A 27,916-nucleotide genomic window follows, 5' to 3' on the forward strand; every position below is an offset into this window, starting at 1 on the left:
AAAACACCTGTGTGCACAACTGAACTGAGTGTGTATGTGTATGGCAGAGCTGACAGAGATAGCTTTGCCTGCAGATTACATAAGATTGGATTATTTTATGATATTTTAACCCTGATTGGCAATCCTAAGGTACAATAACGTGCATTTATTGTGCAAAGTAAAAACATTTTGCGGTGTGAATTCGGTTGACATTGTAAACGACAGTCCTAACATTCCCCGTCAGCTCCTACCTGCCTTTATATAAAACAAATAATAATCAGATTTCTTTACCTTTTAGCTGTTCATTAAGAAGAGAAAATGTGTTACTTTTCATTTCTTTTTTTCCCACACATGATTTTATTATCTCCTGCCCATAAAGCTGCCAGTGGCACAGCATCCAGCTCCTTCTACTAATCATAATTGGTTTAACTGAGTGAGTCATTGCTACTCTACCTTCTTTCTGTGTTGATTAGGCTATTCCTAATGGATTTGGAGTGTATACAGAAAGAGAAGGGAAAACTGCACAGCCAGAGAATTAAAATGAGATTTTATATAAAAAAAAAGTTATTAGCATCCATCCAGTAACAAAAGCGGAGCTGCAGCGTTATCTATGAATCTATAAAGTGTTATTAGAAAATTACTATTTTACACTTGGGTAGTGGAAACTTGTGATATTGTAGAAGAATATTCTATTACTTGACCCCATGATTAAATGTATTTGTTTGCCTTTTCTTTGTTACGAGATTGCACCTAAAATTACTTTTAACACATCTTATATTACATCACTATGCAACACATTCAAATGCAACTTTGCTAGGGTTCACACCTGAGCGTTTTACAGCGCGTTCCTACGTGCTGTAAAACGCTCAAAAACCAATGTTTTCCTATGGGCATGGTTCTCACCTGAGCGTTTTACAGCGCGTTGTAAATGAAAACGCGCTGTAAAACGCCCTATGCCCCAAGAAGTACAGGAGCTTCTTTGGGGCGTATTGTCGCGCGTAACACCTCTGTTTTTCATTGTACGCCTCTGTGGTCAATAGCAAGAACGCGCGTTTCCAAAATACAAAAATGCCCCGAAATACGCCTCAAAAACGCCCGATAAAAACGCCTGTAAACAGCGCTTATCGAATACGCTCAGGTGTGAACCCAGCAGTGCACCCTTTATATGTATGCTTTTTGACAGCGTTTTGAAACCAAGTTAATCACCAGTAACTAGTAAGCATACATATGGTATACTGGGCTTGTCAGTGGTGTAGCTCTAGGCAGTGGAGAGGTTATAGTGCCTCCTGGGCTCTGGATAGTGTGGAAGCCCAAAAACCTCCTCTGCCACATAAGTATGCTGGAGATAGTAAAAAACGACAGACGACAAAACAGGATAGGTCGGGTCCCTGTTTTGCATTGTGGTCCAGGTGCCTCTGGATCTAGTATGGGTTATTATTTCATGTCTGCTTTTGATGAACATGTCAAAATCATCCCAGAAAAAAAGACTAGTTAGCCTACTACATGACATTTCTCTCCCACCAGATGGCGCCACATTGATGTAATTATATATAAAGAATGGCCGAACACTTTTTTTTCATTGGGATCTCTTATGCGTCTTGCATGGACTCTCTCTCACACAAAAAAGGCAGTCCGTATAATACACCTAGAAAAGATGCATCGATCAAAACCACAACCAATTTGCAACCAAATATTCATTTAAATAATTGATTGATTAGAACTGACATTGTACCTGGCCGCATGTCAAGACAACGGTATTTAAAGACATAATAGAGCTTATGTTGTAACGTGTATTAGTCTACTCACTGAAGCCTCTATGTGTACTTAGGGCCGGGGCATTTTTTGTTTACATTGCCTATAACGCTATGTTTACTTACTTTGTCCTTCTTTGCAATAAAAAGAGATTCAACAATAAAGACATAATAGAGGCACATTTCCGAGTCTGTTTTGTGTAAGTTGTAAAGGCATTATAAAAGGTGACTTATTAGTGACGAGCGAACGGATCTGATGGAGCTGGCCACCACCATCTTGCTTGAAGATTTCGGCCAAAATCCTGAGCGCGGCAATGTATGACGTCACCACGCTGGCCGGTGTGATGAAGTCCTATCGCGCTGCGTGAGATTTGGTGCCAGACCTTCAAGCAAGATGGGGGCGGCTGGCCCATTGCGAGCAAATGGATCAGGTAAGTATTAATATCACTATTATTTTTTATTTTACACTCTGTTTTTAATATCAGGTGCCATAATCGCGTATTAAGGGGTACAGTGACAAGGATTGGCGTAATCGACGCTCCCTGTCATTACACCCACTACTTACAAAGAAATGCGCTTCATGGCGAAGTATTTTGTCACAAAGCTGATTTTTTATTTTTTTTGTACTAATCGACGAAGAAGCCAAATAAAAAATTGTAATACTTCACTCATCACTAGTGACTATATTTGATCAATATTAAAGGTTTTTAATCTGTGAATTAGGGGTGAACAAATCGAGCTTCGGATCTAAGATCAATTAAGTCTGAAGTTGCACAAGAATTTGGTGAATAACTTCAGCCCTTCAGCCTTCGATTCTGTAACTTTAAAAACATTTTAAAACAGGAATCTGAAGTCGCCATCGGTACTGGCTGGTACCTCACTAACAAATTTAGCCTCTGCGAAGCACATACATTTTAATGCTGTATGGAGATAGGTCTCTGTAAATCATTAAAACGAAGTTGGGGAAGAAATCAACTCAATTTGCTCACCCCTACTGTGAATGTAAAAATGTGATTTATTTATTAAAGAGCCCATGTGGCAAGGTATATATCGGCCAAACATCTCACACTGTCAAGCTGCTATTAAATGCATCAGTCGGAAGAAAGTTGAATTAATGAAGAAGCCAGCACAGGAGACTAACCAGGGAATCTGCCACTATGAGACTACTGGGGCTGAATATTTTTGTTGAGGCTGAACATAATGTCTCCAACTTGAGGTGCATGGTTTTGGAGAAGGTGTGGGGAAATTATAGCCAAGTTGATATGCAGCATTCTACAAATAGAAGAATTTTGGATCCACATCTTAGATTGTTTAAACCCAAAATGCCTTAATGAATGTTGCAGTTTTAATGTATTTTTTGAAACTATGTATATTGGGTTTGTATTGTAAGAAATAAGTAAGAAATAGGGGAAGATTTACTTATATAGAGACTAAGGGGTTGTCCGGGTTCAGAGCTGAACCCTGACATACACCCCTTCATCACCCAGGCAGCCCCTCTAAATCGAGCATTGGAGCATTTCATGTGCAGGGCAAATGCTTTTTCAGCAGATCTTGTAATGTACCGGGTCTCTGCTAGGCGGAGGCCTCCGCCTAGCAATGAGCCCGGTGACATCACCGACACTAATGGGTGCGCTATAGCACTGCCCTAGGCACTGGGAACAATGCTAGGTGGAATCCTCTGCCTAGCAGTGTAAAAATATTTTTTTAAAAAAGCCCTTGTCCTGCGCGATACAGTACAGGGCAAGGCAGAGCATAGGAGCATGAAATGCTCCAATGCTCCACTCAGAGGACCTGCCTGGGTGAAGAAGGGGATATGTCAGCTCTGAACCCGGACAGCCTCTTTAAAGGTTGTCACTTCTTCAGGTCTGCCTAGCTGTAATCATGCATGCTTGAGAAACGTGGATGGTTTTCCCAAAACATAGCTTCAAGCACGCTGCTGCATGCTAATCCCCTCCGGACATGGTGTCTCTAAGTCTTATACAAAAGGGTGATTCAAAAAAGAGGGGTTAAAATAACCTTCTTGAAACTTGGATGCGCATCCAGGTTATCAAAGAGATGTAAAGATTCGGGCGCCAGTGGGGAGGCTCACATAAAAAGATAAAGGTACCGTTACTACGTGGGTGAAGGAGAGGTGGTGTGGTTAGGAGTGGAGGGTAGGGGAGGGGGATGGGAATAATGCGTCTCAACGCTTTTCGGGGGTGCAAACAAAGAATCCCCCTTCTTCAGGAGTAAAATAATAACTTATACATATAGATTGGACAGATAATACCTTTTATAGACTGCCTGGTACATATTAAGGTGCACAAAAGGGCAGGGAATTTTTAAAAGATGCGGGAATCGCGGGACTGGAGTGACTTCACTTCCGTTTTTGCGTTCCAGAGTGGGACGCAACTGTGATCCTAATTGATAAAGAATGGTGTTCGCAAACTAAAAGTGGCTCCATAGTGGGGTCTGCTGGAACCTCCATGTCCTCTGTGGGTGTATTAATGTGCCTGAGAAGTATGTTTCAGAATGCTCATACATTTTACTCCTGAAGAAGGAGGATACTTTGTTTGCACCCCTGAAACGCGTTGAGCTGCTTATATATGAAATAAAGGAAGTGAGAAGAAGCCGTTTAATCCGAGTGCTGTGTTCCACATCTTTTGCACGACCGTGAGGCTGACCTCGACTTCTACAATACTACAGGCGATCCCGGCCGAGGGGAATATCCTTACTACAGGTGTCTTGAGCTTATCCTAGTGGTTCTCCCCCCCCCCAGTGAAGTGAGTGGAGACGTATTGTTCTTCTGTAGTCTATATTTTAATTCATATTACAATATCTTTGATTTATAGTTATTTGATATATCACATTTTGCTACACTGCCATCTGTCCACTTAGTCTATGGTTCAATTTTTTTAATTCCCCAGCACCCCCGATTCTGTGTCTAGGATTGGCGCTTACCAGTGTTTTTTTTTGCTACGATTGTTTTATGACCGTCTCTAAGTCTTGCCATTTGGGATTTTGAATGCACTTTATGGACTAATCTTTGGATATGTGATTTAACTCATCATCATATGCAAAACGTTTTGTAAGAGGATTAAAGTGAATATTCGCAAGTAAAATGGTTGCGGTTTTAGTGCGCTTTTTCTAGATGTATTATATGGGCCATATCAATTTAATGCATTGTGACCAGTACCTTACACCTGTCAGTGAGTACTATCCACAGTTTTCCAAGTTTTCTTTTTAAACTAATATGGTGGTAGAACAATATTGGCTTACTTACCTTTCTTCAGTGCAGCCATGCTATTGCTCATTCTTAAGGACTGGTGTTTGATATAGTGCCCAGAATGTGTTGTACTCTGACCCTTAAACATGGTATTTTCATGCAGACGTTTAAGATTTAGAAAGATTTGTGTGTAGGGTCAGATAAAGGTTACCAGAAGCCACTGGGTAAAAATGGGGTGACCATGTCGTGCCAGTAAATCCAGTGCAGTACTGAGGTGGGTGCAACCTATGTAGTTGCACAGAGATTTTGGCCAAGTTTTCACTTCAGTTATTTGATCAATTATAGTGTTGATCGAGCACAAAAATGCTCAGGTGTTTGGGTTGAACACCTCGGGATGCTCCCGACCACAATGGAAGTCAATGGGAGAACCCGAGCATTAAACCAGGCATCTCCTGCTCTGAAGAGGGGAGGGTGTATGGTTCATAGGAAAAGGAGGAAACACTGCCGAAATGGTTCGGGAACAGCATGGGAAGGATGTCTGGATGCATTTTGGACTCCCAGTTCGCTGCTGGGAATGATGTTGTCCGAGTAGTACGCCACTTTTACAGACTGACAATAACATGCACAAAACCGAAGATAAAATTTATTTTAAAGAAAAAATTGTTAGGAAACATTCTTTCCTGTATATTTACTTGTGTATATAAAGTGTAAGTGCTGACAAGAAAGAGGCACTCCGATACAACCTGCAAATCACATAATGGAGGCACATTGTGGTACAATTGTTCAGGTAGTGGGACTCCTACACTCATAAAGCCTATGCAATAAGTGTAAGGGCTTCCAAAAATTACAAGGAAGTGGCACTCCAATACACCCTTTATTACACATAAAGGAGGGCATCATACACCCTTAAAAAATTATGAATGATGTTCTGCTGGTGACCCTGAAAAAAATTAGGAGCAAGGGTCTACTGGTGACACTCTAAAACATTACAGGTGAGGGCCTGATGCTGAGCTGACCATCTAAAACATTGGGGGTGAGGGTCTTCTGCAGAGCTGACTCACTAAAACATTTGGGCCGAGTGCCTGCTGCTGATCTCACCATCGAAAAAATTATGGGCGAGTGCCTGCTGCTTAGCTGACCATTGAAAAAATTATGGGCGAGGGCCTGCTGGTGAGCTGACCCTGTGAAACATTATGGTTAAGGGCCTGCTGGTGAGCTGACCATCAAAAACATTATATGGGAGGGCCTGCAGGTGAGCTGAGCCTCTAAAAGATTGTAGGTGAGGGCCTGCTGGTGAGCTGACCCTCTAAAACATTACATGTGAGTGCCTGCAGGTGAGCTGGCCCCCTAAAGGCACAGAAGTATCATTGAGGACACTGACATGGTCTGCTATGTACTCCTTCACCATTTTACAAAATGTTTCCATCCTTGTGACACTAGACCGCGAATCAGGGTGAGGGTGCTGGCGGGGTGTCATGAAACTGTCCCAGCCTTTTGAAAGTGTTGCCCTACCTCTGTTGGAACTGCTGTGTGTTCCCCTTGTCTCCCCTCCTCGGTTGCCCAAGGACCTACGGACTCTGCCACGAGCGTTGTCATCTGGACATTTTTGGAAGCAATTTTTCCACCTACGTACTCTGCCACCAGCGTTATCATCTGGTACATTTTTTTTCCACAAGGACCTTCTGGTATTGCACCATTTTGCTCGTCCTCTCCACCATAGGAATGAGAGATGAGAATTTATTTTTGCAGCAGGGGGTCGAGAAGGATGAACAATCAGTAATCAGTGTTGTCCAAAATGCATGAAACTGCGAGGGTCACGGGAAAGGCAGCCTAACATAAAGTCAGCCATGTGTGCCAGAGTCCCAACAGGCGCAAGACTTTGCTGTCGTCATCAGGAGAATGACTCTCAATCTCCTCATCCTCTTCCTCCTCTTCTGTCCATCCACGCTGAACAGATGGAATTAAACTTCCATGGGTACTACCCTCTATAGCAGAGGCAACCGTCTCCTGCTCCTCCTCCTCTTCATCATCCAATTTGCGCTGAGAAGATGAACTGAGGGTGGTCTGGCTATCACCTTGTGTAATGTCTTCCCCCATTTCCACCTCTTCCACATGCAAAGCGTCGGCCTTAATTGTGAGCAGCTGAGCGATTGAGTAGACACAGAAGTGGGATGGTGCCGCTGATAATAGCGTTATCACCGCTCACCATCTGTGTTGATTCCTCAAAGTTTCTTAAAACTTCACAGAGGTCACTCTTCGCTTGTGAAGAGCAGAAGATGAATGGAAAGGCAATGACCATGTTGCAGCTGGTATTCCACTACTGCCCTCTGCTGCCCTCTGCTGCTCACAAAGCCTGGCCAACATGTGGAACTGTAGAGTTCCAGCGCATGCTCACGTCGCACAACAGCCGGTGAGCTGGCAATTTTCAAGCACTGCTGCAGCGTTGACAGACCAGTGGGAAGCTGTCGATGACTTGAGGAAATTGGCACACACGTGGCGCACCTTCACCAGTAGCTCAGGTAAATTGGGGTATGTGGCTGGATCTCACTGATATTTTTTGGATGTGCACACTAGGGTGATTCATTTTGTAATGGAAAAAAAAATGTATGTTACATTTTTGCAGACTTGTCTCAGTGATGTAAAAGATATACAGGTAAAACTCAAAAAATTAGAATATCGTGCAAACGTCCATTTATTTCAGTAATGCAAATTAAAAGGTACTGCATTAATGCAGCTTAAAATTTGAATTTTGTGAAAAGGTTCAATATTCTAGGCTCAAAGTGTCACAATCTAGTCAGCTAATTAATCCATACCCCCCGAGCAAAGGGTTCCTCAAAATTGAGACTTTGGGGTTTCATAAACTATAAGCCATATCATCCAAATTATAACAAATAAAGGCTTGAAATATCTCACTTTGCATGTAATGAGTCTATCTCATATTAGTTTCACCTTTTAAGTTGCATTACTAAAATAAATGAACTTTGCATGATATTCAAATTTTTCGAGTTTCACCTCTATATGCCAAATTTCAAGAAGATTGGATAATATTTAGAGGTTGCACACTTTGATCAGTTTTGTAAAAGTAGGCCAAAAATATGATTTTTCAATGTTAATTACTTTTTGGGGGGGGAAAACTAGAAATCACAAACTTAAAATAATATTAAAACTAGACACTAAGATTAATAGGTAGTATGATAGGCAAAACATGTGTTATATTAATCAACTTTGAACGATGCAATCCCTTCTTTTGTTAGCTTGGTTACGACTTTTCTGTGATGTTCGACTACACTCAACAAGAATTGTTTTTGTTGTTCGTCCCTGACCGATTCGTTAAACTTTTTTATCAGAGCAATTCCTCTTTCTGCGGTATCATTGACCACCTTAAAGGGTTTCTACCACTTAGGCGTCACATATTTGGCTGTCAGACACTAGCGATCCGCTAGTGTCTGCTCTGGCCAACCATCCTAATATAATTGCTTTTGGGGCGGTGGTTTGGCTAAAAAAACTACTTTTATTATTATGCTAATGAGCCTCTAGGTGCTATGGGGGCGTCATTAGCACCTAGAGGCTCCGTCTACCTTCAGAAACTGCCGCCGCCGAGCGCGTCCCTCCAGCCCGCCCATCTCCTCCTGAATGCGATCCTCGTATGTATTCTGCGCATGCGCAGTGAATGTCTGACCGCTTCCTTGCTCAGACATCTCCACTGCGCCTGCGCGATGACGCCATAGTGCTCCGAGGAACAGGCGCAGTGGAGATGTCTGAACAGGGAAGCTGTCAGACATTTACTGCGCATGCGCATAATACATACGAGGATCGCATTCAGGAGGAGATGGGCGGGCTGGAGGGACGCGCTGGGGGCGGCAGTTTCTAAAGGTAGACGGAGCCTCTAGGTGCTAATGACGCCCTCATAGCACCTAGAGGCTCATTAGCATATTGATAAAAGTAGTTTTTTTAGCCAAACCACCGCCCCAAAAGCAATTATATTAGGATGGTTGGCCAGAGCAGACACTAGCGGATCGCTAGTGTCTGACAGCCAAATATGTGACGCCTAAGTGGTAGAAACCCTTTAAGTGCATTTACATGGCCTCTTAGAAAATCACTGCAGTATTCTGTCACGTCGCAGATCCCAAACAATTCAAAGAACGTATTTGTTTTATTAGTAACGAAATGGCTCAGGTCTTTTCCTTCAAAAACTAGGTTTTACCCTCTAATCGTTTCCTTTCCTTTTTCTTTGCAGGTTTGGTTTCAAAATTTTTGTCATAAAGTTTTAGAAATTTAGTGCAGGTTGCGCTCAAAATATATGTTGCTGCTGCCACACACAACAATAGTCCTTAAAAGGACTATTGGATCTCTGACAAGTTTTTCAACAGAAAAAAAATAAATGTCACTACATTTTCTTTCCCTTCTCAGCACAGCTCTCCCTGACTAACACTGAGCCGAACACAGTGTCATCGGGTGCTATATAGCACCCAATGACACATTCCGGAGAGCCAATCACTGTAATGCCAGTAACCAACATGGCTACGGCATTACAGTGAAGGCAGTACTTTACCTGCACGATTATTGGCTGCGTAGCAGCCAACAAACGTGCAGGGAGGAGACTCGAGCATCAAGCTCAAGCACATGCGGTATTCGGCCGAATACCGCCATGTGCCGAGCATCGATATGCTCGAGCCCAACTGGTGTTATGCCAAGCATGCTCGATCAACACTAATCAGTTATTTCCATCAGTGATTGTGAGCCAATCAGAGATCAGATGTAATGGAAAGATTTGCACCTGTTCTGTGTTTTTAACCCACACCTGGTTTTGGCTCACAATCACTGATGGAAATAACTGAACAAATAACTGTAGCGTGAACTTGGCCTAACTCCTATTGTTACCGAAGGAGGTGGCATTGGCCCTGATGACCTGACCTTGCACCCTCTTTTCCACACTCGGAAACAAAACCTAAGGGAAGTGAGGTTGAAGCTTCTTTTATTGATTTCCAAATGTTATATTTTCTGTACCGGATTTTTGGGACCTGTTTAGTACACCATAAGGGGACTTAGTAATAGAAGGTTCTCAGTATCCTAAGAATGTTTTTGCGTAGACCCCTGTCAAATTGCACAGTCTTATACTGTATGTATGGGTACAGTCAGTCCTCCAGTATACCTGATCTAAATATTATAACCTTTAGCAATACGGCAAAGGGTGAGGATGGTGAGTGCTATGACATTTTTATGACCTGGAACTGCAATCATGTGAATTTGCATATTCATTGCTTTTCATTAAACCTGGATATATACTGTATATTTTACTTAGGATTTCAATGAGCAGCTGGCAGATAGAAGTGCTGTACACAATACGAGAAATATATGGTGAAACAGGGGATTTAACTACACAGCTGAACACATAGGGAGTGAATGACGCATGCCTGTTATTTGGGCTATATGTTACTACATAAGATATTGTATTATATCAGATTGCAGAACCTTCACACAAAACAGATTTTTGACACTCACATTTCTGCCAGAGGTTTGCCCTTTGGTAGTGACAGCATCCTGATACATGGCCATCCTGTCCTTTAATGGTAAAGATTCAGGTAAGTCCAGTGGTATATTGCCACTCTTGTCAGTGTCCTCCGATGGTTCTTTTTTGGCTCTTGTAATACCTGAAAAAGTTTTTTTTTTTTAAAACACCAGTAAGTATGTGGTCCAAACATTGATTATAAGACAGTACCAGATCTCTGTGGCAAATACTACAAACACAGTAAGAAAAAATAAATTTGGAATAAAATGAATCCAGTTTGGTTCAGTTTAATTATTCTACAGCACCTCCACAGGAGAAATGAAGTATTACATGAAATTACATTACAATCAATGGACTGTCCTATAACGAGTGGACACAATCTGTCCTCCAGTTCAGCAGCCATTCTTTGTGGCCACGCTCTGTTCTGGTTGATAGATGATCTACTACTCGAAATCAGTGGGGATTTTTTTTAAGCAAACCTTTTAAAGGGGGCTTCCAATTCTAGATATTTCAGCATATTGACAGTTTGTATATAACTCCAATGGACTTTAAGAGGTTATGTCACTTCAGTAAATAGCATTTATTATGTACAGAAAGTTAATACAAGTCACTCACTAATGTATTGTTATTGTCCATATTGCCTCCTTTGCTGGCTGGATTTGTTTTTCTATCACATACATTGCTCGTTTCCATGGTTACAACTAATCCAGCCACGGAGGCCGTGCTTGTACACTATAACAAAAAAAGCACCAGCCTAAGTGAGTTCCCACAGTCCCGACGTGGTTGTAACCATCAAAATGAGCAGTGTATAATGTGATGGAAAAATTAATCCAGCCAGCAAAAGAGGAAATATGTATTAACTTTCTCCACATGAGAAACGCCACTTCCTGAAGTGACACAACCCCTTTAGGGTCCATTCACACATCCGTAAGTGTTTTGCGGATCCACATAACACGGACACCTGCAATGTGCATAACACAATTTGCGGACCGCACATCGCCAGCACTATAATAGAAAATGCCTAATCTTGTCCGCAATTGCGGACAAGAATAGGACATGTTCTATTATTTTGCAGAGGCGGAAGCATGGATGCTGAAGTGCGGATCCGCAAAAGCACATTCCGGCCCCATTGAAAATGAATGGGTCTGCATATTACGCAAAATTGTGGAAAAGATTCGGACCCATTTTGTGGACGTGTGAATGGACCCTTAAGCGAAGAGAGCCATTCAAAGAGAAATTCACCTGGAGCTTCATTTATGTGTACTCACTATTGGTGGCTATTGCTAAAGTATAAAGCTTTTTCACACATACCAGTAGTGATGCAGTAGGAAACCCAAACATCAATTCACACAAAAAAATGAAATAATAAATAAATAAATTAATAATTATAATTGATAAATAAATACTAAAGGTCCTCTACGCATAAGAGGAAAAACCCAACATTTTCAGCGGGGCTGTCTGACAACACAATGTGTATTTGGAGCTCCCAATTCTCCAAAGGATTGGGTGTTTTGAAATTTTTTATGCCCCGATTTTGTGTTCACCTGGTAGATAAGTCACCAGATGGGAACCAACATGTATGTGTTTGTGTGAGTGGGGAGAAATATCTGCTGAAGGAGCATTCTGCTAAAGACTATTGAAGGGGCTATTGAGCACCTTAAAGAGGTTGTCCAACTTTGTGACCTTCTTAAAGGAGTTGTCCGGGTTCAGAGCTGAACCTGGACATACCCTTATTTTCACCCAGGCAGCCCCCCCTGAGGCTAGCATCGGAGCATCTCATGCTCCAATGCGCTTCATTGCCCTGCGCTAGATCGCGCAGGGCACAGGCTCTTTTGTTTATCATAACACACTGCCGGGCAGAAGCTTCTGCGCGGCAGTGTGCTCGGTGATGTCACCGGCTCTGATGGGCGGGCTTTAGTGCTGCCTTAGCCGTTTTACTGGCTAGGGCAGCGCTTAATACCGCCCATCAATGCTGGTGACGTCACCGAGCTTCCTGGCAGCCCCATGGAGAGCCCCGGTACGTCACCGGATCTCCAAAAAATGCTTTTGCCCTGCGCGATTTAGCGCAGGGCAAAGGAGAGCATCGGAGCATGAACTGCACCGATGCTCAAGTCAGGGGGGGCTGCCGGGGTGGGGGTTCAGCTCTGAACCTGGACAACCCTTTTAAGTGTGGGTCTTTAAAAACAGCGTGTTGTGTCTTTAAAAACTCAGCTGCTCCTCGGTGCCTGCTCCAGCTCCCTTCAGCAGTCTTCCAGTCCCTGCTGTGTAAACTTCCTGATGGGCAGTGTCATGTGGGCCTCTGCAGCCAATGAGTGGCATCAGTTGTGAAGTGTCCCCAAGTGGTACTTCACTGTTGGGTCACATGCTGCGTGGGAACATGTCACCACTGACCGTGGTTATTGACTGCAGCAGTGCATGTGACCCCGTCCATCCAGAGGTTTACAGGATGAGGAACAGAAGACCAATGAAGGGATCCTAGGAGTTAGAATAGAGCAGTGGAGAACATGTGAGTATACGTTTTTCAACAGGTACAACATGCTGCTGCCCTCACTTGGACGGCCCCTTTAAGGGTTTACCCAGTATCATTACTGTAGCACAATTGGACCTGCCCTTACTCTTCTACGGTCATGCAGTGCTCAGTAAGAAATCTCACTAGCTTTGTATTAACACATTTAAAAGTTTAATTCTTAAAGCAAAGTGGATAATAATAGTTTTGTACATTTAGTACCAAAGCTTCACACAAGAAAATAATATGTTAAATTGCCCTATTATGTTATGAGATCTTATTGTGAATGCATATAATAAAAAAAAAATGTAATCTACAAGGATTTATGTAAAACTGAACTATGATAACAGCTCTGGGTTGTACGGTGTAAAGCGGGGAATTAATTCCTTATCAGACAATAGAGACATTGCCCCTAAATCCTGATGGAAATAATTTATCCTCAGTCTTAGGTATTCTCGCTGTAATGGGAGTTTTTTCCATGAAAATAATATATACGTCAGAATTGGATTGCGTTTTTTTTTTACAAATCAGCGTAAGACATAGTAAGCCTACAATACATCTTGTCTACGCAGCAATAAAATGCTCATAATTTGCTTCACAATAGGGAGCAGTTTGAAAGGTACCGCAGGGAACGGTTACAATGAGGAGACATAATTAGTAAAATCTGATGCTTTTCTTACTATTTTAGCATTTAATTTATGATGTACTGAATAAAATCAGATACATTTCCTAGGGGTTCTTTTAAACTGCACAAAGAGCTGGGGCCCGTGTATTGCGGACCCGATGTTTGTAAGCCGCAATATGGCCACTGCCGGCAATGGCTGTGTGCATTAAGCTTTAGGCCTCATGCACACGACCGTTTTTTTTCACGGTCCGAAAAAACGGGGTCCGTGACCGTTTTTTCGTCCGTGGGTCTTCCTTGATTTTTGGAGGATCCACGGACATGAAAAAAAAGTCATTTTGGCGTCCGCCTGGCCGTGCGGAGCCAAACGGATCCGTCCTGAATTACAATGCAAGTCAATGGGGACGGATCCGTTTGAAAATTGAGCCACAGTGTGTCATCTTCAAACGGATCCGTCCCCATTGACTTACATTATAAGTCTGGACGGATCCGCTTGCCTCCGCACGGCCAGGCGGACACCCGAACATAACTTGAAGCGTCCCCATCACCATGGGAACGCCTCTACGTTAGAATATACTGTCGGATATGAGCTACTTCGTGAAACTCATTTCCGACAGTATATTCTAACACAGAGGCGTTCCCATGGTGATGGGGACGCTTCAGGTTAGAATACACTGCAAACTTGGTACAAGACTGCCCCCTGCTCCCTGGCACCACCCGATCTCTTACAGGGGGATATGATAGCACAATTAACCTCTTCAGGTGCGGCACCTAAAGGGGTTAATTGTACTATCATATTCTCCTGTAAGAGATCAGGGCTGCCAGGCAGCAGGGGGCAGACCCCCCCCCTCCCCAGTTTGAATATCGTTGGTGGCACAGTGTGTGCCCATCGCCCCCCCCCCTTCCTCCCTCTATAGTTAAAAATCGTTGGTGGCACAGTGTGTGCCCATCGCCCCCCCTTCCTCCCTCTATAGTTAAAAATCGTTGGTGGCACAGTGTGTGCCCATCGCCCCCCCCCCCTTCCTCCCTCTATAGTTAAAAATCGTTGGTGGCACAGTGTGCGCCCACCATCGCCCCCCTCCATCTCCCCCCCCCCCCATCATTGGTGGCAGCGGAGTTGCGATCGGAGTCCCAGTTTAATCGCTGGGGCTCCGATCGGTAACCATGGCAACCAGGAAGCTACTGCATCCCTGGTTGCCATGGTTACTTAGCAATAGTACAATTGTAGAAGATTCATACTTACCTGCCTGCTGCTGCGATGTCTGTGACCGGCCGGGAGCTCCACCTACTGGTAAGTGAAAGGTCTGTGCGGTGCATTGCTAAAGAACTGTCACTTACCAGTAGGAGGAGCTCCCGGCCGGTCACAGACATCGCAGCAGCAAGCAGGTAAGTATGAATCTTCTACTATTGTACTATTGCTAAGTAACCATGGCAACCAGGGCTGCAGTAGCTTCCTGGTTGCCATGGTTACCGATCGGAGCCCCAGCGATTAAACTGGGACTCCGATCGGAACTCCGCTGCCACCAATGATGGGGGGGGGGGGGGGAGATGGAGGGGGGCGATGGTGGGCGCACACTGTGCCACCAATGATTTTTAACTATAGAGGGAGGAAGGGGGGGCGATGGGCACACACTGTGCCACCAACGATTTTTAACTATAGAGGGAGGAAGGGGGGGGGCGATGGGCACACACTGTGCCACCAACGATATTCAAACTGGGGAGGGGGGGGTCTGCCCCCTGCTGCCTGGCAGCCCTGATCTCTTACAGGAGAATATGATAGTACAATTAATCCCTTTAGGTGCCGCACCTGAAGAGGTTAATTGTGCTATCATATCCCCCTGTAAGAGATCGGGTGGTGACAGGCAGCAGGGGGCAGTCTTGTACCAAGTTTGCAGTGTATTCAAACTAGAAGCGTCCCCATCACCATGGGAACGCTTCTGTGTTAGAATATACTGTCGGAAATGAGTTTTCACGAAGTGAAAACTTAGATCAGAAAAAGCTTTTATGCAGACGGATCTTCGGATCCGTCTGTATGAAAGCAACCTACGGCCACGGATCACGGACACGGATGCCAATCTTGTGTGCATCCGTGTTCTTTCACGGACCCATTGACTTGAATGGGTCCGTGAACCGTTGTCCGTCAAAAAAATAGGACAGGTCATATTTTTTTGACGGACAGGATACACGGATCACGGCCTCAGCTGCAAAACGGTGCATTTTCCGATTTTTCCACGGACCCATTGAAAGTCAATGGGTCCGCGAAAAAAAACGGAAAACGGCACAACGGCCACGGATGCACACAACGGTCGTGTGCATGAGGCCTTAGGCTGAGTTCACTTCAGCGTTCAGCCTTTCAGTTCTTCTACTCCGTTATAGGACAAAAGTCATGCCTTCTTGCACGCCCGCCCCCTTTTCCTCCCCTTAGCGTTTGATTGATAGGATTTTCTTCCCTCCTGGACTCATGAATGTTAGTCTTGCGCGTGTGCCGTGTCCCTGCAATACTGGCCCCTGCGCTGTGCCTGTTCCGCTCCGCTATGAGCGCAATGCTCAGGCACATGAGAGCCTGGTCACGTGCAAGACTACATTCAAGGAACCGGCAGTGAAGGAATTGGGCATCCTATCAATCAAACGCTTTGGGGAGGTAAAGGGGGTGGGGCGTGCTTGACTTCAGGTGTTACCCCCTTGACTTCAAGACTATCGTTTACATAGTGTGGCCTGTTGAATAGACCTTTGCCGCATTGCATAGAAAAGACACAGACACCTTTATAATCATGCTACAGGCTGCAATAAGTGTTAAATATGCATTTTCTAGGTGACAGGTTCTCTTTATTGCACCCCATTATAGTCTATGGGCCATGGGCTCAGTTTGTCACAGTTATGTGCCAAATCTGTCCTTTTCGTTCTTCTGCTCATATAACAGAGCATAAGAACAAAAAGACTAAATGCTGTTGGGAACACAGCCTAAGATTGTCAGCCCGTCCCGCTGTAAAGATTGACTTTGGAAGAAAATAGCCTAAATGTATATGGTAGCCTTAAGGTCCATGGGTGGTCAATGCTTTCAAACAGTAAGATGGTTTTTAAGTTTAGGCAGATTTATCTTAATAAAATATGATTATTTTATATTTTCTTATATTTGTACGAATATTAGTTTTTTCAAGGGGGCACAAGCCATAGTGGTAAACCGTTTGATGGCTATGTTGTTCCAGCCCTGGTTGTTTAAAACTTTTGGGTGGTAAGAACCTGTGTATGATTTGACTCTCCAGAGCAAGTACATTTGCATCAGATGTTCCTCCTCTTATTTTACCAAACATTTATTTATTTGTTTTGCAAAAAGAACAGATTATGCCGTGCTCGCCACTTTGATGGCATGTTTGTGCAGTCTAACTTTGACAGATTTTATATATATATATAGATATATTTTTTTTAATGAAAACTAAAAGATCTAAGGAAAGTCCAACGATTAGAGATAAATCACTCAAAATGTGCTTCAACTGAATCGGTCAACCGATTTACTTAATCCAAATAGATTGTACCCGAACTAAAAGTGTTCGAATTGGCCTGGAAATTTGTGTATGATACTCTTAGGTCTCCTAAGACTCCTATTTATTTCTCTCTTTTTCCCACCTATACAATATTTGTGCTCAAATTGATTCATTAAACATTTGGATTCCAATCCATCTCAAATTTTTACAAAATATGGGTCAAATCCAAAGTTGCTCGATTTTCTCATCTCTACTAATGATAATGCAGACTTAATCATTTACATGGATCCCATATTAAACATCATATAGTTACATACTATGGTTGAAAAAAAAAAGTCCATGAAATTCAACCAAGGGATAGGTGGGGATGTGAATCCCAGAAGGAAGTGAGACTCAAATGTGTACACATTTTCATAAGCATTAAAGGGGTTCTCTGGGAATTAAGAAAATGAAAATACCAAAATATTATTTTATTATAAATATATACACAAATACCTCCTATTAGCTATATTGGTTCGTTTTGTCTAGGGAGCAATCATTAGGAGAAATAAAATGGCCACCATCCTATTAGTACACACAGAACTTGTCTTAGTCACACAGAAGGACAAATTACTCACAACACCGAGATAAAGAGCTGCCTCATCCTCCTCTCTGCTATGCTTTTCAGGGATTATGTTCCTGAATACAGATGATAAGTCCTTTAGCTGAATATCTAAAGGAAAGGAGCTCATGAGTAGACATGAAGTACAGAAAGGATGGACAGGACAGACTGTGGTAATGGAGATTGCATACAAGGGCTGCTGCTCATTACTCACATCTCCACCACCATCTTTGTACTTCATGTCTTCTCATGAACTCCATTTCTATATAGATTCAGCTGAAACTCATATTAAACTGTATTCAGGATCATAATCCCTGACAAGTAGATCAGAGAGGAGGATAAGGCAAGTCTTTAGCTCAGTGTTGTGAAGTAACTTGTCCTCCTGTGTGATTAGGACAGGTTCTGTGTGTACTAATAGGACAGCGGCCATTTTTTTATTTCTCCTGATAATTGCTCCCCAGACAAAACGAGCCATTATAACAAATAGGAAGGTATTTGAGAATATAGTTATAATAAAGTATTATTTAGGTATTTTAATTTTCTTAATTTCCGGAGAACCCCTTTTAATGTAATTTACTTTTAAGAATTTATCTAAACCCTTTTTAAAACAGTCCACTGTTCCTGCTGTGATAAGGCCTCTTTCACACTTGCGTTGTCCGGATCTGGCGTGTACTCCACTTGCCGGATTTACACGCCGGATCCGGAATAACGCAAGTGTACTGAAAGCATTTGAAGACGGATCCGTCTTCAAAATGCTTTCAGTGTTACTATGGCACCCAGGACGCTATTAAAGTCCTGGTTGCCATAGTAGGAGCGGGGAGCGGGGGAGTGGTATACTTACAGTCCGTGCGGCTCCCGGGGCGCTCCAGAATGACGTCAGAGCGCCCCATGCGCATGGATCACGTGATCCATGCGATCACGTGATCCATGCGCTTGGGGCGCCCTGACGTCACTCTGGAGCGCCCCGGGAGCCGCACGGATGGTAAGTATGCTGCTCCCCGCTCCCCACTACACTTTACCATGGCTGCCAGGACTTTAGCGTCCTGGCAGCCATGGTAACCATTGAGAAAAAGCTAAACGTCGCATCCGGCAATGCGCCGAAACGACGTTTAGCTTAAGGCCGGATCCGGATGAATGCCTTTCAATGAGCATTCATTCCGGATCCGGCCTCGTGGCAAGTGTTCCGGATTTTTGGCCGGAGCAAAAAGCGCAGCATGCTGCGCTATTTGCTGCGGCCAAAAAACGTTCCGTACCGGAACGGAAGACATCCTGATGCATCCTGAAGGACGGACTGTCCATTCAGAATGCATTAGGATAATCCTGATCAGTATTCTTCCGGCATAGAGCCCTGACGACGGAACTCTATGCCGGAAGACAAGAACGCAAGTGTGAAAGAGCCCTAACATCCAGAGGTGCCTATTCCACATATTCACAATTCTTACAAAAAAGAAGCTTTGATGCTTCTGGAGACTGAACTTTTTCTTCTCCAGTCGGAGGCAGTGCCCCCTTTGTCTTCTGAGGGCATTTTACATGGAACAGTTTTTCACCATATTTTTTGAATGGCTCATTTATATATTTGTATTGGTTAATTATGTCCCCTCTTAGACGTCTCTTCTCAAGACTAAATAAATGGAATTTAATTTTTTTAGTATTATTTGGATTTTTATAGGATTTACTTTGGAGTAGTGTAAAATTTGGGTGTTATCAATAGCGGGATCATTTTCCTTGCTGAGTTTACTTTCAGATTGGAAATAACAGGAGAGAATGTCATTCAGAATGTAAGACAAGCTCTTCCGAATAATTGTGTGGTTTGTGGTGCGGCGGAATATGGCAGTGAGGTCAAGTGGCATAATCAGGGCTGAGTGTTCTTGGATTTTAACAAGTAAGTGTCTCTAAATAATAATAAAATGCGTGGCTAATGTAGGGCGCAGGCGGCGATTCCCATCCTGAATGTGGTGAGAAAGTCATTTCTTAATGTCCTACTCCAGCAAAAGAAAGCTATTACAATACGCTATTAATGCATATTCTCAAGCATGGCCTATTTTCACCATACGCAATTCCTGCTCTGAATGTGTTTTTTTTGCTTTTTGCAGTAAAATCTTTTAATTTATAGAGAACCAGTCAGCTCTTTTCACATGTGTTAACGGAGCTGTGTCAAGAAGCATATTCTACTTTTTTCAAACCAGCACCTGGATCTGAATACTTTTCTAATTGCATTCAGTTCTTGTCCACCCCACTGAGCTTGTCGAATGTGCTCAGTTTAAATCTTCAACATCTACCAACCGTATGGTTTGTTAAAAGCTGTGGCAGTAACAGGGAGAAAGAGTTGGAGCAGAAAGGACGCACTCCCTGAGCTGCCAGGCTGAAGATAATCGAGCAGAGCAACTGTGAATGGGGAGATCTCTGGACCCATGTGAGGAACGGGCTGGTTCTAGCTTTGATGTCTGATTTTAATTTTTCACATCAATCAGTACAGTATAGAGTTTATTTCCCAATAACAAAACAATGTACTATCCCTTTATGATGCCTCCTAGAAACATTTAATAAAACGCTAACCGGTTGTTAACCATTTCCCTTGTCAATAGGGTGTGTTCCTAATGACTTCCATTATGACTAGGGTTGAGAGAATCGGGTTCAGATTTATTCTAAAAACTATATTTTAGAAACGTACTTAATATCTCCATCTTACTAAAAATGCATTTCCTCCGCGGGGATCTTTCCAAAGTTTGTGCAAATACCGCGAGACATACTTCACCTTGCTTCTGTCACATGTCAGTTCGTTTATTGGCATCAATTACGGAGCTGAACTCGGCTCCATTCATCAGGCACGAAGCCGAGTTTGGCTTAGGATTTTGATACAGTAATTTATGCCAATAAACAAACTGACAAGTGATAAGGGTAAGACAAAGTAAGTCTTGCGATATTTGCAGAAACTTTGGAAAGACCTCCGCAGAGGACATACATTTTACAGTAAGGCAGAGCCCATATTATTAACAACGTTTTTAGACGAATCAGGTTCAGATAGAGGAATCCGAATCCATTTCGTTCAACCCTATTTATGACACTTTCCAATCAGTGCTTACAGCTGTGATGGCTAACCACATGTACTCCAAAGAAATGAATGGAGCATGCTGGGAGTGGTAGTTTCACCACAGCTGGAGTGCCGAAGGTTAGCCATCACTGGCTTACAGCTTCAGAGTATATAGGGATACATTTCTAGTTTATACAGGATGGCCGAGGCTGTAAATTGTTCCTATTCATCAAATGTTCATTATATTAGGTCTGTACAGGTTTTGGCCTCTGGATACAAAGAAGGGCTCATTCACACTCCCCTATTACAAATCCTTATCAATTTTATTTATTTAATTTTAAAAATGGTGCCAAGCCAATACGTTTAAATGGTTTAAATCCCATTTCAGTGTGTGCATAAATTTTTTTTCAATATGCAGAATGTTCTAGTGCAGGGATGCCCAACCTGCGGCCCAGCATGCCTGGACAGACTACAGCAGGGCATGGTGGGAGTTGTAGTTTTACAACAGCTGGAGGGCCGCAGGTTGAGCATTCCTGTTCTAGTGGATCCATATTGGTAATGTTCTTAGCCCATAGTCAACACGTGTAATTTAAAAATACATGTCCTGTGTAGTTCTGTTTTTTTTTTAGCTTCCATTTCACCAACATTGGAAAAGCAGCAAGAAAAAAAGATTATTTTTTAGGAAAAAAAAAATTAAATACTGATGGAAACCAGGGAACTTATAGCAAAATATACAAAAAATAAAATAAAAATAATAATAATAATAATCTGCATTGTACATCCATATATGGATGAAGCAGCCCTAAGGATGATTTTATTAGCTGACAGCAGACAGAGATCTTGAAAACTGACTAAAATGTAAAATATACAACAAAATTGAATTACTTGTCAACTTTGCATTTCACAGAAAAGAAATTGTCATAGCTATGATATCTTCTGAAAAACCGATGTGACTAAAACAGCTCAGTAGAATTTTTTACCACTTGACAGAGAAGGACAACTGAAAGACATACATTTATCCCGGAGATGCTCTTCTCCTGTATGACTCCTTTCTTCTTCTAGCACTTCTGATTATTTAAATAATTAACATTTACAATTTTATAAGGCCTCATGCACACGACCGGTGTTGTGTTCCGTAAAACGGGGTTCCGTTGTTCCGTGATCCGTTTCCGTTTTTGTTTCCGTGTGTCTTCCTTTATTTTTGGAGGATCACCAGACATGAAGGAAAGTAAAAAAAAGTCTAAGTCAAGTTTGCCATGCAAATGATAGGAAAAAAAACGGACGCGGATGACAATCTTGTGTGCCTCTGCGTTTTTTCACGGTCCGATTGACTTGAATGGGTCCGCAAACCGTTTTCCGTGAAAAAAATAGGACAGGTTATATTTTTTTGACGGACTGGAACCACGGATCACGGACGTGGATGACAAAAGGTGCATTAGCCAAGTTTTCAACGGACCCATTGAAAGTCAATGGGTCCGCAGAAAATCACGAAAAACGGAACAACGGACACGGAATGAAACAACGGTCGTGTGCATGAGGCCTTAATCTATCGTATATAAAAAAGTGAAATAAAATTAGCTGCTTGAGTTTGGAACATTCTGATCACTACAATTATTCCAGACAGAAAATTGTAGAAATTCACATATATTAGCTGAGACATGCAATCTCTCGAACATCCACATGGATCAACATATGTTTTTTCCATGTCCGTTCTGGGTTTTTTTTGGGCCCGGATACGGAACCATTTACTTCAATGGGGCAGCAAAAAATGGAAATGATCCGTGTGCATTACGTTTCCGTATGTCTGCTCCGCATTACGAACAAGGATAGGACTGTTCTGTTAGTGGCCAGCCATTCTGTTTACGGACCCCAAAACATGGTATGGCCGTGTGCATGAGCTCTAACTACAGGCTTAATTTTATCAGTATGAAAATCTCCATACATGGCCTCATGCACACGGCCGCTGTTTGGGTCCGCATCCAAGCCGCCGTTTTGGCTGCTCGGATGCGGACCCATTCATTTCAATGGAGCCGCAAAAGATGCGGAAAGCACTCCGTGTGCTGTCCGCATCCGTGGCTCCATTCCGCGCCACCGCAAAAAAAAATATAACATGTACTATTCTTGTCCGCAAATCGCGAACAAGAATAGTACATGTTATATTTTTTTTGCGGTGGCGCGGAATGGAGCCACGGATGCGGACAGCATAGGCATTTATAGGCATTTATATGCTGACACCCGTTCCGTTCCACAAATTGCGGAAGGCAACACGGGCGCCTTCCATTTTTTGCGGATCTGCGGTTTGCGGACCGCAAAAACGGCACAGTCATGTGCATGTATCCTATGTGTGAGCCCAAGAACAAGGGTAGGTCCTCCTTGCACCTCTGAGGTCCTAGGTTCCAGTCCCACAGAACTACTTTTTGCATGTAGCTGGTCTGCTCCCCAATGTGTTTTTGGATTACTATTGCTTATTCCATGGTGTGACAAGGTTCAGGTACCCCTGCTCTTGAGATAGGCATAGGTGACCTATCTGAATTTCTATGACCGATGAAAAGGGTAGCCATCTCAATATGTTTGTGCCATATAAGCAATGGGCCATAAAGGAAGGCATTTTAATATAGTAATATCCTAATAGAAATATACAATATTTATGTAACTAGTAAAGTATAATACATAAATGAATAGCAAGCGATATTCCCACAAACTGCAGTTATATTGGACACATTAGAGATCAGCTATCCTGCAAAATATTGCATTTTCTTTAAACTGTGGATGTTGCAAATGACAAGCAATAGCTCAGCGGTAACTGGAAACTTACTTTAAATGATTAGCGGGTCAGGGAGATCTCGCCTCTATACACGGCTTTAATAACACTGCTTATTTGTTACCTGTGCCACAGGGAGTAAGCTCCAGCATGTAAAATCCATTTCAATTTACAGCAGTAAATAAATGGAGCTGCAGATTTTGGAATATGACACGGGATACAATGTAACTGATAGGAATCACAAATTCTAATTGTATCACCGGCCTTCATCATTTAAATGTGTTGTCCGGTTTCATGACGTTGAAGACCTTTCCTTAGGATAGGCTATTAAAGGGGTTATACTTTGACTAATGTAAAACATGAAAACATCATATAGTACATGAAAATCTCTAATAAAGCTACAACCAGCCCAGAACCTCACATGGATCCTGAGATCTCCCTATTCATTGTACACCTCCGCCTCCCATAGGGATGAATGCATGATCATCCTCCAACATAAGCAATAAAGTGGCCTTCTGTACATTTTACATGGTGGGGATCAGGAATGCTTCAAGATACCACATCTTTATACATATGAAGGAGTGAATGGCTTTTTGTTGATTCTTGTGATCACAAGAGCAGGGTTTCCTGGAACTAACCTCTGATCCTCTCCCAAACACCTTCAATACTAAAGTGTGTCAAACCCACCTATTTTTATGGAGTTTCTTAAAAAAATGGTCTTTAATAAAAAATAAAAAAAGAGAGCTAAGGCTACTTATACACTAGCGTTTTTTGTGGATCCATCATGGATCTGCAAAAACACATATTACAACAATACAACCGCATGCATCTGTCATAATCAGGTCTGGTTGCATGATGTCTTACATGGGCGTAGGGATCACCATAGCAGCCATAGCAATGGCTATGGGGCCCTACGCCACTGGGGGCCCGGGCTGCCGGCTGAGGATTATATATTTTTTTTTAATTCATGTGGCGTAGCTACAGGGGTCGCAGGCCCCTCCAGGACAGACAGAGAAAGCGCTATCTGCAGGGCCTGCAGACTGTGGGCGGTGCGATAGGGCGTGGCCGGAGGCAGAGAGGCGTACCTGCAATGAGGAGATGGAGTGGTCCATCTCCCAGTCTGGGCGGCAGTCAAACTGGCCGAAAGTGGAGAATGCGGAGCGTACAGCGAAGCTGCGGGCCAGGCAGCACTGCTGGAATGTGGGCGCACAGACGTTCAAGTGGCTGTGAGGTGAGGGCTGGCTGACTCTGGGACTGGTAAAACTTACTCTGGAGTCCTGGACCATTATATCTGGGGAGGAGGGGGGAGCAGCACACTGGAGGTCTGGACCAGTACATTTAAGGAGAAGGGGGGAGCAGGGCTCTGGAGGTCTGGACCAGTACATTTAAGGAGAAGGGGAGAGCAGGACCCTGGAGGTCTGGTCTGGACCATTATATAGGGGGGAACCGGACACTGGAGGTCTGGACCATTATATTTAAGGAGAAGGGAGGAGCAGGATCCTGGAGGTCTGGACCATTATATAGGGGGGAACAGGACACTGGAGGTCTGGACCATTCTATTTAGGGGGAGCAGGACCCTGGAGGTCTGGACCATTATATAGGGAGGAGCAGGACCTTGGAAGTCTGGACCATTATATATTGGGAGTAGGGGGAAGCAGGATCCTGGAGGTCTGAACATTATATATGGGGAGTAGGGGAAAGCATGAACCTGGAGGTCTGTCTGGACCATTATTTAGGCAGGAGGGGGGAGCAGGACACTTGATTTTTGGACCATTATATCTGGGGACTGGCGGTGGGGATAGGAGGTCTAGGAGGGGTGTGGGGATGTTGGGGTGGGAGGTCCTGGAAGGGTGTTTGGGTGGGAGCTCTGGAAGGGGTGGGGGTCTGAGAGCTATGTGGGGGTGGAAGATCCGGGAGGGGGGGCCCATAAAAAAAATGTCGCTATGGGGCCCAGTCATTTCTAGCTACACCCCTGATGTCTTATATAGCCATGACGGATCCGTCATTAACACCATTTAAAGTCAATGGGGGATGGATCCGTTTTCTGTTGTGTCCGAAAAAACGGATCCGTTCCCATTGACTTACATTGTGTGTCTTGCTCCGCACCACATCGCGGACAGAAAAATGCTGCTTCTAGCATTATTCTGTCCACGACAGGAGCTCAGCCAAACAAAACGGAATGCATTTTAGTGCATTTCGTTCAGTTCAGTTTTGTCAGCATTGACAATGAATTGGGACAAAACTATGACGGATCTCAATAGCGCAATTGAAAACGCTAGTGTAAAAGTAGCCTTACAGTAGAGAAGTTGATAAAAGATAAAAATAAAATAAAAACAATACTCGCCTGTTCCGTTCCCAGCCGCTCCAGTGCCCCAGCTACAGTGGTGTCCATTGGTCTTTGTTTTTCATCCCTGGGGTGATCAAAGCTTGTACAACACATGACCACTGCAGCCAATGACAGGCTTCAGTGCTGATGCTGGTTTATATAGCATGTGACTGCTGAGGCCAGTGATGGGCTATAACGGTAACATGAATGAACATGATATGATCACTGCAGGAAAGTAAACAGAGACTAAGGCTGGGTTCACATCTGAGCGTTTTACAGCGCGTTCAAACGCGCTGTAAAACGCTCAACACATGAAAACCAATGCTTCCCTATGGGAATGGTTCTCACCTGGGCGTTTTACAGCGCGTACGATCGCGCTGTAAAACGCCCGACGCATAATCAAGTACTTGAGCTTCTTTGGGGGCGTTTTGACGCGCGTTTGTGGCCATAGGACACTGCAGTCAATCACACAAACGCACGTCAAACGCGCGTTTACTATTACAAAAAACGCACATAAAAACGCGCGACAAAAACGCGTGTAAAACGCGCGTTTGAGAAACGCTCAGGTGTGAACCCAGGGTAATGGGAGACATAGGAACAGTGGTGCTGGAGCAGAAGAGGATTTAACAGATATTGTTTTTATCTCACTTTATTTCATCACATTTTTTACTGTTAGCTAAATATTTCCCTAAATCCGACTAACCTCTTTAAAATAAACTAGGTGCTGGTATAATTAGAACATTTTAATTCATACCTCAGTAATGTCATTAAAGGGAGTTGTCTCATCTGAGACAATGGGGGGGGGGGAACGTTATATTTCCCTACCTCGTGAGATTTCCCTACCCTCGTCACTTCCGGTCGTACCGGACATGACGTGAGGAGGGGTGCCGCGCTGCGCAGGCGCACAACGACGGGGTAGAGAAATTTCACAGCAGAGTGTGCATGCGCTGGGAGCCTCACCAGCGGTTAGGGAAGGGAAAAATTACGTAGCAGACCAAAGTGGAGTCTGGAGGACTCCGGTCTGGTCACCACCAAGCGTTCATCCCATAGAAGTGAATGGAAACGCACTGCGCATGACCGGCCACTGCTCCCATTCATTTCTTTGGGACCAAAGGAAATAGCCGAGCCAGAGCTTGGCTATTTTCAACGGCCCCATAGAAATGAATTAAGGGCAGATGTGCATGCACAGTGCGCCCTCCACCACTTTCATGGGTTCCTTTAGGAAATAGGTGTGGGTCCCAGCGGTGGGACCCGCACTTATCAGAAAATGGAGGCATATCCTAGTGATATGCCCTCATTATCTCAGATGAGACAACCCCTTTAAGGGCTCATGCACACGAACATATATTTTTTTCATGGCCGTTCTGGTTTTTTTTGCAGCACGTATGCGGAACCATTCACTTCAATGGGGCTGCAAAAAAATGGAAATGACCGTGTGAATTCCGTGTCAGTATGTCTGCATGGCCATTCCTAAAAAAACTAGAACGTGTCCTATTATTGTCCACATTACAGACAAGGATAGGACTCTTCCATTAGTGGATTGCCGTTCCATTCTCCAAAATGTGGAATGCACACTGCCGGTGCCGGTACTGCCGGTACCCGTGTTTTGCGGATCACAAAACATCCAACAGTCGTGTGCATAAGCCCTAACACTTAATGGGTTTGTCCAGGATTAGAAAAAGGTTCTGCATTTATCCAGAAACAGCACCACTTGTGTTCATGGACTAGGTCTGGTATGAGTAGGGCTCAGCTGCCATAGCAGACATTTGACAAGAGTGGCGCTGATTATGGAAAAAAAATAAGTCGACCCTTGTTTTCTAATCCTGGAGAACATTGTTTGCTGCATGAAATGGCTTTTACAGCAAACTCCTACATTTGTTTTTAGTTTTTGCATATCTATATACCATAGTAAAAAATGTGCCTCACTACTAAAATATTACTGACGCTTTGCACAAATCGTCAGGACGTTGAGCCATTGAATGTGACTCCTAATTGTCGTCATCTGAGAAAAATGATCATGGCAAGACCCACATTCTGGCAGAGTTGCACTTTAACAACAGCTGGAAAGTCACGGGTTGCTTATTCTTTCATTAGACCAGTGCAGCATCCAGCAATGTATGACAGAAACTCTGCAGAGTATTTT

At 43.5% G+C, this 27,916-nt stretch overlaps 1 protein-coding gene across 1 annotated transcript in view; it reads right to left on the minus strand.

Annotated features, from left to right (window-relative positions):
* XIRP2 (xin actin binding repeat containing 2) overlaps positions 1-27,916 on the minus strand; it is a 402,283-nt gene that overhangs the window by 56,811 nt on the left and 317,556 nt on the right. The window contains 1 exon segment of the mRNA XM_044303644.1: positions 10,438-10,586. Within this exon segment, the coding sequence (XP_044159579.1) occupies positions 10,438-10,586 (149 nt within the window).

This window comes from Bufo gargarizans, chromosome 8, assembly GCF_014858855.1.
Source record: "Bufo gargarizans isolate SCDJY-AF-19 chromosome 8, ASM1485885v1, whole genome shotgun sequence".
Lineage (NCBI taxonomy): Eukaryota > Metazoa > Chordata > Amphibia > Anura > Bufonidae > Bufo > Bufo gargarizans.